We start from the raw sequence: 13,915 nt of genomic DNA, 5'->3' as shown, positions 1-13,915 counted from the left end.
GAAAAGCTTGATGATGTTATGGACTGTAGTAAATGGAATGAATGCACATATGCAGAGTTCAGTGTAGTGTACCCTGGTACGACTGGCATTGTCAGAAGCATTGATGTGTACTTAGTTGATCACAAGATGAATGCAAAGTATCATTGCTGTTCGGTCATAAGGAGCAGAAGGATGTTGCTGGGATGTTGTAGTAGTGTTCCTGTGGCCATTGCAGGTTCAAAAGAAGATGAAACTTGTAAAAAGGGGTAGTGTCTTAGGCCCATTGACATAAGTGGAAAAGTAGTTAAAATTTCAAGCACGTAGAAATATGGTTTGAAAGGTATTTTTTGTTCTTTCCCTCAGCTATGTTCTTTGATGTAACAGAAGACATTAAATTACTGCAAAGACCTTGCTTTATTATAATATATCAAATGAAGTATTTCTACTACAGATAGGAAGATTTAATTTTCTGTAAAAAAGGTACTGCAGAGGCCACAACTTTCTACTTTTGCCCAAATGATGGGATGAAGTAAACCCAAATTGGAACTAAATTACAGAAGGTTAGTAGGATGTGAAGAATTATAGCATATATAATGTAGGAGAAGCCTGTCCCTCACATGCAAGAAGCTTAAGTTGTATCTTTCCAGTTACAAAAGAGAAGAATGTGGCATCTTGTGTGTATCACCAGCAGCAAACTCTAGGTTTCAGACACTGGGTACTCAGTGTTTTTCTGGCTCCATGGGCAAAATTTCTAGGGAAAGCTTTCTGGATACCTAGAGAGTCGGGATGCCTGCCAGGCAGAGATGTTGGCAGTCTGGCTGTGAGCCTGCTTTCTGTGGAGTGTGTTGAGGGCATAGAGGTGTAAAATATTTCAGATAGGCAATTTCTGCTGCAAAACTGTTCCATTTTGAACATTTCTTATGATCTTTAGTGTTCTCTCTGTCTCCTTTTCTCAGGCTGTGCTACTAGTGCTAATCTCCCTCTTTGATATCCTCCTTTCCTTTAGATACACTTCTCTGTCTGTAGAACTCATTTTAATCCTTTTTATCCTTTACATTTTTGTATTGCACTGTATGTTATGTTCAAGCTTTATGAGCCTATTACCACTTTCAGTTACATGTCACATGTTAAAAAAAGACAATTTAAAGAGCTTTAGACAGACTGTTTAATTATGATGGGGGTTATTTGTTTGTTTTCATTTTGAAGAACACTTTATTATGTTTTGTGTTGGTTTTTACCGTGATGGCTTCAGCATGGTGGCATCTACATAATGTTTATGAAACTGCACAGAAAAACAAACTGTAGCAAAAATACTTTTAATTGTAATTTATGACAGGAATTAACAAATGGAAATTGAAGTCTTCCTGTGCAATAAAGGTATTGAAATATATTAATGTATGCATATATAATTGAGCGGATGCCACTCCTCATATCCTTTTAGTTCTTTCTAAGCTATACTTTTAAATACTGGTTAGGGAAAACTCAGACTTAGTTCAGTTAGTATAACTCCACTTTTACTAAGAAATGTACATTTACTTAGTTTGCTGACCAATGGAATGGGACATTTTAAACCTTTTTCTATTGGTGTATGTGATAATTCCAAGTTAAGTTTCTAGTAAGGCTCAGATTATGTTAAATCTCAGCAAACAGTTCATTCATGAACTGAAAGCTTATTAATTTGTATTCTTCAAAACTTTAAAGAGGGAGGGATGAACAATAACTGTGGTAACATGATGTTGTCACATATTACTTTTCTTACTAAGAGTGTTGTAGCAAGTATTTCCAATAAGTGTAACTGAAATAACCTCCACAAAAGTTTGCAATGCACAGAGAGAGTCATTACAGGTAAAATACATAAGAGTATGACTGCCACAGAAGAGGCATAGAAAAATTATTTTTCCTAATTTTAACCACATTGTGAAAATGCCAATTCAGACATATTTGTCTGTGAGGAGGTTTTTACACAATCTTCACAAGCAGACAAATCGTTTGTTTCAACCAGAACTTTTTGTCACAACTGATTTTTTATCAGGGATTCATTCATTTTGCTATTTTATTTGGCTTTTGCCTGAAGCATGCCACCTCTACCCCATATTCTCCTGACCAGTTCTTCTGGGACAGAATGCAAGCTATCTCCTTGTCACTTTGTTTGGTATGTAATAATTTCAAGTAAACTCTGGATGATGATATCCTACAAGATCCTTCTAAAAGTGTGTTTTACCACCCTTTCTTCTTAAAATAAACTCCCACCTTTGTATAGTAAATATAGCATATTTAATAAAAGTTATGTATTAAATATAAGTATTTACATGCGTAGTACTTATGGATATACAAACTTATGCACATATAGAATTATGTTCTAGTGAAAACCTGCTGATAAAAAAGTGGTTTGGGTTTTTTTACCTATGTGTAGTACTGGGATGAGACTGCAGTAGTTGGTAAATACATTCCAGACTTATTTTGGTAATTAGCATCAATTTGTTTTAGTAATGAGAGAATGTTATGCATAACAATCTAATTATTACATAAAAATTGAGTTTTCCCATTTCCATTTTGGGTGTTTTTGTTGAGTTTACTTCTTTGAAGTGCTGAGGGAAAATTTTGGCAATAACGTACATCTGTATGTTGGTAATATCCAAATATTATTTCTCCATATGGAGTATTTGGTAGGAGCAGTCTGTGAGAGCATGTGGGCTTTTCAAAAAAATTTTTAAGCATTCATATCAGTAGATAAGAATTTAAATGTTGATACAGCTTAGAAACAGTTTTATTTAGTTAACAGAATTTTCAAAATTATGTAAAAGCTGTATTAAATGGAATGCTTAGATCAGAAAATGCTAGGGACTTTGAATTTAAACCAAATTTTACCATGATGCACAAAGCCAGTCTTTATGAGGAATTCCAAATTTAGTTTTAATTTCTGCTCTGTGAATATTTGAAATATATTTTAAAAACCAAGAACTTAGGCATTCTCATTTAATTCATGAGTTTTAGTTTATTAATCCTCTATATATAGTTGTGATACTTTTTTCCACATCTTTTGGCAGAAGTCAGGCTTTGAAATATTGTAATAATTAATGAAACTTCAAGACTTTGGCTTCTGTTGGGGTGCTTTAGTATTGGTGTTTACAGCTAATCATGTAATTGTCATTAATGCACTTGCATTAATGTATGCCTTTGTTGTCATAGCTCTATATGTGAATCAAGACCCTGTAACACCTACTCTTATTCAACAGTTCATTTTTCAGATATCGGGTCAATATAAACAGTTTAAAAAGAAATAATCAGTTAAAGGAACTTACCCAAACCCGAAAAATAACCCAGAGCAATTACTGTCAGTAGATGCAAGCTGATTATATTTTTGGTACCATTTGGAGATCAGACAACGTAATTTAAAAAGTAATTAATTGAAAATTACATTTCTACATAATTCTCTTTCCATTATCTGTGAAATGTTCTTTTTAATAAATGAAAACCATATGTCATGGAAGTCTCTTGAAATTAATGATTTCTCTTTCTTTTCTCTCTTACATTCTGTTTTTCAGGGTGCTGAAAATAGTGGCTTATGTTGAAATATTTTATACGAATCTAAAAGAATAAAAGACCAAAGGGGAACGTGAAAATTTAAAAGAATTTATGGGTGGAGATTAATTTCAAACACTAGATCATGTCTTGTTCCCATTTATGTGGCCAGTGTGGTGGGGAGGAATAAAAGGAGTTATTATTCTGCCCCTCCCTGCCCTGCTCCGTCCACAATGGCAATTCTTTCATCAAGAGTATTAATTTTTTGGTGTCTTGTGAGGAGAAAGAAAGTAGAATGATACAGCTTCTCTCCCTTCTTTTTACATATCATCCAGTAGAACTGGTTATTGCATCTACATCAGCTAGGAAAAAACAGGAGACACTTTGACCTCTTCTATTGCAGCTGTTAGGATAGACCTTGAATCAAAAGCTTACATTTTCTTAATAAATTATTCGTTCTCTTCAAATGTCTTACTATGGTAGGAGTTATAATATTATGCAGCATAGTTAAAACTTCTATGTAGTTTCCTTTATAATACAAAAAAGATGCAGAAATTTACTTATATATATCCTATTTTTCACTGAGGAACCACGTTTCCTGCATTTTTAGTATCAGGATACACTGAACTGTGATGTCTATACCATGTAGAGTTCCATGTGTTGGCACAGAATACACACATAAATGTATAAATCTTCAAAATATGAATATTTATATTTTTCTTGACCTTACCTATCTGTGTTTACTATCAGTAAAGCAGAAAAGCGAGTTATAAAATGGCACAGCTCGACTGCTGTAAGAGAAAGGAAGAAGTCAAATACATGCAGTGTTTGGAGATGGAGTTCAGCCTCTTTCTCTCCATTGTTTGAGGTGTTAGAAGCTATTCTGCTGCTTGGGACAGAATCAGGTATTTTAAGGCACCATAGCCTGTTGTGGCCATAATCAGGAGAGAGAGACCTGAGCAAGACCTCTGGTTTTAGCTGAGTGTTGGTCTGGATATGTCTGATTCAAAACCAAACAAAACCTGAAATTGTCTGCTGTTATGCCAAGCAAACTCAGAACTGCTACTCGGAAAACAGTCCTTCAATTCCTGTTCTTCCTGAAGCTGAGACTCACCCTCTATGTAGTAGCACTAAATTAGTATAATGTGCTTATCAGTGAGTGCTTGAGAAGAAACAGAACTCTTATCATAGTAATTGGAGATTTTTTTAAAGCATATTAAACAGAGACTGGTGCCCATTTCTTTTTCCTTGGAGTCCCTCATATTCTGCTTATCTGGGATTCAAAAGAAACTCAAGTTTGAGAAGTGAGAGCTTTGCTTTATGGCATTGGTGTAGGGTAGAAAGAGAAGTAAGATGTATGCATTCTTTAGCGGTGTTAGGTAAAAAGCATCACATATCTATGAGATACATTGAATACATTGCAAAGAAATTCACATATGGTCGTGATAGCACTATGGCAAGGAGTGGTTGCTTTATTTTCAGGTTTGTGATATTTTGTGCAGTAACGGAAGAATAAAATTCCAGACTGCTTTGTAAACTGTGAATAAAGTGAGATTTTTAGTGCCTCTAAAAATCCCAAAGTAATTTTAATGGTTTTATTTCTTAATAGTTGTGAATTTTTTAGTCAAAGCAATCAGTGTCATCCTAGAAACTCTTGAAATATGTAGTTTACCCTGAAAATGTTTTATCTGATCAGTTGCCAGGTCTTTAATTTCTTTGTGACTTCCACTTCTTTAAAGCTAAGATGCCTTAGTAACTTTTTTTTCCTAGTTTAATGATTGCTATTTTTTCTAATGTGTCTTTTTATGCGTGCTTGCTGTTCTGTCATATGATTTCATTTGGTATATTAAGGATAAAGTTGTGTTCAGATTCAGGGAAAAATAGTATCAGGTAATTGTTTTGGTAGGAAGATCATCTAGTTCCAAGGTCCCTGCTGTGGGCAGGGACAGCTTCCCCTAGAACAGGTTGCTCAGAGCCCTTGAGCACTGCCAGGGATGGGGCATCTACAACTTCTGTGGGCAGCCTGTTCCAGTGCCTCACCATCCTCACTACAAAGAACTTCCTAATATGTATCTTAAACCTACCCTTGTTCAGCTTAAAGCCATTATACCTTGTCCTGTCTCTACCTGCCCTTGTAAAAAGTCCTTCACCACCTTTCTTGTCAGCCCCCTTTAGGGACTGAAAGGTGCTGTAAAGTCTCTCCAGAGCTTTCTCTTCTCCATCCTGATCAACTCCAGCTCTCTCAGCCTGCCTTCATAGGAGAGGCTTTCTAAGATGTAGAAGGACAACAAAAGGCCAGGCTAAAGAATTTTGTACATAATTGGCTTTTTAAATGTGTAGGTAGGTAAAAATTAGGTAAATACCTCAGAATGCTTGGTGAGCCATTAAGGAGTTTGACAGAAGCTTTTAGCAGCTTGGGAAGAAGGAACTATAGTGTTCTGAGGATGTACCTTTAGATCTTATCTCAGTTCTTCTGCTGAGTGCAGATTATTCTTTATAACTCAAAAGAACCTCCTTTTGTCTGCTCCATCACCATTTTCCTTAATAGTGTCAGGCAGCTGCTCCAAATAACTTGTCTACAGATATGGTTGAAATCTCTGGGTCCAAATCTGAGGTCTGTAGCTCAATTCCAGCCTTCTTCCCCACTCCACACAGTTACCCAGTGATGCCTCCTTGATAGCAGAGATACAATGGAGACAGGGTTGTAAACAAGTTTGGAAGAAAGACTGATAATTTCTGCCTGGCCCAGATGTTACCTCCCCACACACTCAATCTGTCCACAGAGGGCATCATCTCTCTCTCTGTCTTTCCAGATTTTTATTTTAAGTAAAAGAGATGCTACATGGTATTATCTTTTGCAGCTGCCACTTTTTATCCAAATAGCTAGTGTTGGGTTTAGTTTTACATTCTCATATTGTGCAAAATGTGTAAGGTATAACAGACTTCTGTGATAAAATTTATTGTATTATGTTATTCTAAGAATAGAATTATGAGGATAATTCTTGGCCTAATTATTTCTGTTTCATCCTGGTTCTTAAAGGGCTGTTTGAGTGAAGGAATTTTCTTCAAAGTAATGGGAGTTGGCAGAGCAAATCCTAATTGTAGCTTCCTGTAAAGTATGCCACAAGCGTCAGAAAAATGTCCACCAAAACATATTGGTTGGGTATGGGTTCTTTGCTAAGAAAAATTCAGTTGAAACTACAGATCTAGGCAATTCTCTCTGTATTTGCTTAATCAGACATCGTGACAGGAATGTTCTTGTAGTATGTGGAAATAAGGCAGATTAGTCTGCTTTGTTTCACTGTAATGAAAACTGCTTCTGTTTTTAGACATAAAAAAGTAACAGTGAATTTTTTGCACTAGTGGAATTTTTTTGTATGCAATTTTTAAATGTCATTAACATAAAAAAACCCACAACTGTTAGATCTTTTGGACTAATGCATACTTCCCAAAATTTAGCTGCAAAATATATTCAGGATGTGAGATGACATTATAGTCCCAGAGGCACTGAGGTACCTCACTGAGCAATCTATAATTGCTGTTTGCTTCTTCATTTTATAAATACTACTGTACATGATAGTATGTGTAGATGAATATTCATTTATTTGTATACAATACATATATTTTTTTCTGGTTCCTTCAGCATAGGTGTAGATCCTGAATGGGTTATTTCCACTCTGAGTAAAGATAGCATCCAACTCTGACATGGCAATTTGAGAAAGAAAATAAATAAAAGACTTGTCTGACCTTTTTCTATAAAATTTACCTAAGCATCCTAAATTTATCCATTTATCCAGAACTACTGCCTTAACAGCTGTAACATTTTGGCCTCTTTTTTGGTACATCTCTTTGAGGCCATCTTCAGATCACCTCATTCATAGAAGTGTATCAGTAATTTGGTCAGTCACATTTTTACAAATAAATGTTTAATACTTTTGTTGGCATAGACACACATGCCAACATTTTTTTTTTCCTCCTCAGTGACTCTTTAGCTTTTTTCTGATATTGGATGCTCTAGAGAAAGGGACACAGGTTTGAATTTCCTCAGGCAAATGGGAAATCAACCAAGGTGACTCCCACTGGTGACTAGTATTTACCAGGAGATTTTTTTCCCCTCAAGAGGGAAAAATCTGTCACTTTTTCTGTGCTTTCAGAAGGAAGTGATGGTCTGAGTTGCACTTGTGCACAGAACTTTTTTTTTCTTCTGTTGATAATTTTTTTTCCTTGCAAAAACATATAATGAGCACTTTTTTCCTGTGTCCAGTCAGTGACTGAGACCTCATTATAAATGTGGTCTGTTTCTTCTTTATTAGTTTGGAGAAAGCTTAGGGGAAAAAAAGCCAATACTTACGGATTAAATGCTTGTTGACAGTTTAGGGATAGGACTAATTTTGAAATGTTGTGAATGGTTAATTAATGTTGTTGATTTCCCCTGACAATTTATCATGTAGGAAAAGATACACATTTTAAATTTCCCTATGCATTGAGTCATAGTGAGTCCAGGTCCATGTTTGCTTTCAGAAAAGATGAAAATTTTTTAATGGTTTACACATTTTATTTGCTACAGATAATTTTAAAGTTGAATTTATGCAGTGTTGCTTATGTCTTCTGTTCCTTCTCTTTTCCTTTTCTCCAAGGTGGATGTATATAATTTTGAATTTTTCTGCCTAATTTTAGGTAATTTGGAACATTGATAAAATCTATAAGTAGGAACTAACTACTTCTAAAAAATATAATAAAATTAATTTTATATTAATTTTAAGGTTTAAATTAGCTGAAACTCAGTGGTGGTTTTGAATGTGTACTTCTCTGGACTTACATCAAAATTTTTCATTACCAAATGAAGTTTTATTACCCAGTAATACAGAAGTCTTATTTTGTAAAATTTCTTTTTGTAAAACATAAGGAGCTCCAATAGTGAATCCGTTTGACATATAAAAATAGGAATTCAGTTTTATATGATTAGCATAAAACCCTTTATTTTTCTGTGACCTACAGGCAAGGATTTTGGTACCCTATTTATTAGAGTCAAAGCTAAAACTGCACAGATATTTTTTGTCTTTTAGACTCCCTCAGATGACTTAGGCTGAATTATTTGAAAGTTCTTTCATGTTTCTCTGATTCAACTGTCCTAATTTATCTCTATGTTGAAAATTTTCCTGAAATCTCCAAACTTGTGATCATAATCTCCCTATGCCCTGATAGTCTCTTGTAAAATGGAATTAATTTATTCATGTGCCAGGCTAATTGTTGTCAGTTTGGTACATCCTCTCGCGCTCTCATCCCCTCACTTGGGAAACGTCATGGAAAATGCCTTCTGAAATGCTAAATCCTTCTTTCTCAGGTTCATTTAAATTCAGCTGGAGCTTCTGGAAGGCAAGCAACTGTTGAAAATTAAGCAATTAGCCTGCATGCTTAAGAAAACCACATCCACCATTATGGTTTATATATTATTCTGATGTTATTGATTTGAACTGTTTAATTAATCTTTGAGAATTCATTAGCATAAATAAATTATTTTCACACCATACCAAAATTCTCTGAACTTTTCATTTGAGAAATTCTGACAACAGCAGTGAGATTTGAAAAGAAGATTGAGCGGGATACATGTTAAGGTGGAAAATTATTGTTCTCTGTTTTCCATTTTTTTGTCTTTTTGCTTACCGAAACATTGTGTACTATGTTTGAAAAGTGGCTGGGGTAATTAAAGGAAGGGTAGTTACTTTGCTGCAGCATATCTATATTTCAGGAGGTTAAAGTACCATGAGGAAAAAGAAAAATAGTGTATAATTGCAGAATAGAGAGATGACTGTAATATTGTGTGTTATTTTCTCTGTTGTGAAAGTGGTTTTAAATTAAGCTGAGGAAATGTTTTGCATATTTAAGTGTTCTGCTCCAAATGAACCATACTCAATACTAAAACCTCTACTTGGTGAGAATGCTCTAACACTTCTCAGCGTCTTCTACAGGGCTTCTCTCAGGATTTCTTTTAAGAAATTTTTCCATTTTTCCTATGGCCATGTAATAAGTTATGTGTATTAAAATGAGAGAGAGACGATAGAGAAGGCACTGAAAGCAATTGAAAAGTGACCCTGTTTTTGAAGGCTCACCCCTTTTTCATTGGAAAGCTAGGTGGATGATCTAAACTACTCCTGGATCTGCTGTAGTCTAGCTTAGTTATGTTATTTACTGTGTATATATGTATATAGATATATTTACAAAAACAAATATATACAGAAGTGATTGTGTTATTTGAGACCTCAGTTCTAATAGGGTAATCTACACCAATTGTGTTAGGTCCTCTAGAATGTTTTTCAGCTATGGAACATCAGAATGACAGATTTTGGGATTTTAGGCAAGAACCTAATCACCTGGCTCTACACATAGAGCTCCCTTAGACAGGACTGGTTTTACACATTCTTTGCTTACAGCATGTGGTTTTGCATCTGCATTTTTGGCCATTCTAAACATCTCTGATGTGTATTCAAGCCATTTGCAAACTCCCGACTAACTTTCATTGTAAGTTGAAAGCTTTTGGATGTGCAGCATCTGAACTCTGCTTGTGTGAATGTTGCTGCATCCCTGGGGGAATACAGCTCACAGAGCATTCTAGAACACAGGATAAAGCACTTTCAGCTGAAAAAATCTGGCTGTAGAACAACCACACGCTTTCTTTTATACTTTGCTGAGCTACCGTGATTGGGGGCAGTCAGGGTGTCAAATACAATAAATGGACATGGCAGCCAAGTCATGTGTTACTTTGGTTTCTCTTTGGAACAGTTTGGAACACGTGTTGGAGGATACTGGCTTAAATGATAGTCTGACCATCTTTACAAAATAATGAAAAGTTTGAATATCTTTGAGAAGGAGAGTCTTCAGGAAGAAACGACATAATTTCAAATTTATTTTTCAATTCTCTACACTGGTGTAATTCTGAACCCATAAGTGAAAAAAAAAAAGTAGCATTAGGGATTTAGTTACTGCTGGCAGGTTGGAGGACCAATGCCACTCAGGTAGCCGTTAAAAATCTAAGGTGGCTCTAAAGTCAAGGAATATTTTTTGCAATATATACCTAGAGTCCACAGACAAGGTAAATAAAGAAAAGATTAATGTAATGCAAAGACGTTTTACAAGTCCATGCATAAACCTTAATTTAAATGGGAATATAATTTGGGTTTATTTTCCTTTTTCACTTAGCTGGGGTTTTTTTGTGTATATGATTTAATGAAATAGCTAAGACACATTTCATTAATGCACAATTTAACAAAGCAATTTCACATTGTTAAAGTCAGTTGATTTAGAGATTAATGTATTTGTTATGCTTGCAGATAAAAAATACATTTATATAGTGTGTATTAGTGTAACTAATTACTGATTTACTTGGATGCTGATACAAATCCTGTTGCCATTGTGATTCATAGTTTATAAACAGTGAATTAAATGTCAGTGGCTTTATTAGAGAGGAAAATTGTAAAGTTTGTAGCATGAATGAAGCAGTCTATGATTTGCCACAATAAGAGAGTGTGGCTGAAACTGTATGATAGTGAGTCCATGTCCAAGGTGATTATTTCCATTTTACAGCCATCTTGAGCATTGTGTGAATTGTTTTTCCATCTCTGCTATTTTTGTCTTCAAGAAGTGAGAGTTTTATTTGTTTCACTGCACTTGTCTCTCAAATGAGGTGTTCTGCATTATAAGCATGGCATAGACACCCTCTTGCCAATCTTACATTCCTAATAATAATGACTTATACAAGAACAGTCTGATTTTGCAATTTGTGTTGTTTGTCCCTCATAAGGATAGTGATACACATTTCAAACATTACCTTTTGATAGTTAGATCTTGATTGTAAGGGGAAACACCTTATTTAATGTGGACATAAAATTTCAGTATCTCATAAATACACTCAAAAAAGTAAAAGAGAAGTCGGGGAAGAGAAATCTCTGCTCCTAAGTCTTAAAATTACATTAAAATAATAGGAAAAATTATTTACACTGTGACTCAGATTCCAAATTCACTGGGGTGTTTTGAAAATTTAGTTTTGGTTTTCTTTTTTCTGGCATGGGTTCAAGCTGATTCTTGGTAGTCTTTTCCCTCCTTTCACTGTGATGAACTAAAGGAGTTGCACAATCTTTGGAGAAATGGAGTCTTCCTGAAGCATGGCGAAATTTCTCACAGTCATTTCTGTGGTATAATGTGGCTTTATCCCTTAATTATTTAATGATGACAAGTTGCTGTTCTGTTTGATCTATAAACAAAGTGACGCTATGTTTTTCAAATTAATAATTGATAAGCTGTTTTAAAATCACATATGTAATGAGTAGCATCAATGACAAATATGTAGTTGTGTCATTACATTTCAGGATACCTTGATTTTCATTCTCCTTTAGGAGGATAAAATAGGGTCATAATGCTTTGCTTTGCTGTGATCCCAGTGCAGCCTGTGCGCTCCTTAAGGGGGAGGTGCTGATATCTCCCTGCTGACCAGCAACAGGACATGAGGAAATGGAAAGAAGTTGCATCAGGAGGAGTTCAGATCAGACATCAGGAAAAGGCTCTTCACTGAGAGGGTGGTTGGTCAGTGGAAGAGGCTTCCCAGGGCATGCCTTGGGCATGGCACCAAGTCTGTCAGGGTCCAGGAGCATCTGGATGATGCTCTTAGTCATATGGTTTAGTTCCAGGTAGTCCTGTGAGGAGCAGGGAGTTGAGCTCAATGATCCCTATGTATTCCTTCCAATTTGAGATGATCTGCGATTCATTTTATGACTTAAAACAGACAATGGGATTTGAACAGAAGAAATCATCATTGGAATGTTATTAATCAGATCTTACCTTACTGTCAAAAGCAAAACCAAATTAAACAAAATATCAAATGTTTTGACTCAACAGTTTTTGTTTTTCCCCTCCAAGTAATGCTGCATGTCTGAGCACTCTTGTTGGATTCTTAGAACCTATTTGAGGCAGGGTGGTGAGTTATGCTTTGACAAATACCAGCAAAGCATGTTGACGCATAGGAAAAGACAGGAGGCATTCAATCCCTGAATTAGGAGTCCAAAAATCCCCTGCTTTTTGTCTGCTTAATTGTAGGAAAATCTAAGGTATTCTAAGTACATCCCTAGGAGCTCTGTAGGTGCTTTTGGTTGCTAATCAAGAAACTTGAGAGCATGGAACTTGATTTCAGGGTCGTGATATAAGTGCTCTGAATTTACTCTGGGTTGTTTTACACTGTGCTCTGAAATATTGTAACAATGCTGTGAATTTTTAAAATAATACTTAATTCAGTAATCACTTTCAAGGATAGATGTGCCAGTCTATATTTTCAGAAATCAGTGTATTCAAATACAGTCCAAAGTTTTTGTTAATGGAGTATTATTTGAAGGATTAGTATGAATTTTTTCACAAAGCATTCAAAAATTTTTATTCTTTTTTTTCTTCCCCTTCATTGCAGACAATTGATTTAGAGGGGTTCAAGCTGTTCATGAAGACTTTTCTGGAGGCAGAGTTACCAGATGATTTCATTGAACATCTTTTTACATCATTTAGGAATAAAATCTCTCACTGCAGTCCATTAATAAAAAACAAACCACAGCACCTTTCTGGAGGTAAGTAATAAAATAAGTAATATAAGAACTAAAGGTTCTCTTACCCTGTTGTTTTCTTCTAATACCTATATTTATATAGAATTCTTAACTACATGTTAAGGGTTTTTTGTTCTGGTATTCGTGAAATTAGAGAAACTAACTCAACCATGATAGGAAATACTGTGAAAAGGAATGGAAATGAAATGGTTTCATGTCTTTAATTCACAAGAATGATGCAGCTGAGACACCAAGTGGACATTCTTTGTCATTTTAATGCTAATCAGATTGCTATGGTTACATGATCTTGTTGCCAGCTCTCCTATATAAACACCTAGACACCTCCAAGCTTCGTGCAGGAGGCTCCTGCTGGTGCTCCACCATTTCTGTGCCATTTATTGCTGTTTCTCTTAGTTGTCTAGGTGTCATTCTGTTGTTATTAATCCTGCTGTTTCTCTGAGTTGTCTGAGTATCATTCTGTTGTTATTAATCCTGCATTCTTAGCAGCTACTGATATGTTAAATGTTGGGTAAGTGTTAATATATCACTAAAAGTGATTTTGAGTACAGAGGACATGGCATGCAAAATAGTGTTAAAAGCAGTCAACTACAAAATTTTACAAAACATTGCTAAAGAAATTTATGGCTACTTTCCTAGCTTGAAATATCTGGTTTAGTTCTTCACCAGTTTGGGAAGTCTATGAAAATCCAGTCCCTAAAAGCAGAAGCTGGACTAATTTGTTGAAATAGTCTTAAATGCTTTGACAATGTACCAAATGGTTTGATGGGTACTTAATTGCTTAAATTCTTTATATGAAGATTAGGTATCTTCAAATT

At 35.2% G+C, this 13,915-nt stretch overlaps 1 protein-coding gene across 8 annotated transcripts in view; it reads left to right on the top strand.

The window, feature by feature from the left end:
• Positions 1 to 13,915, top strand: part of DGKB (diacylglycerol kinase beta) — a 455,069-nt gene that overhangs the window by 187,844 nt on the left and 253,310 nt on the right. For all 8 annotated transcript variants that reach the window (XM_085050831.1, XM_085050830.1, XM_085050829.1 and 5 more), the window contains one exon: positions 12,950 to 13,103. In XM_085050831.1, coding sequence (XP_084906957.1) covers positions 12,950 to 13,103 — 154 coding nt within the window. The remainder of the gene's footprint in view (positions 1 to 12,949; positions 13,104 to 13,915) is intronic.

Source organism: Lichenostomus cassidix, chromosome 2, assembly GCF_008360975.1.
Source record: "Lichenostomus cassidix isolate B80296 chromosome 2, HeHo_3.0, whole genome shotgun sequence".
Taxonomy (NCBI): domain Eukaryota; kingdom Metazoa; phylum Chordata; class Aves; order Passeriformes; family Meliphagidae; genus Lichenostomus; species Lichenostomus cassidix.
This window is presented reverse-complemented; position numbering and strand designations above follow the sequence as displayed.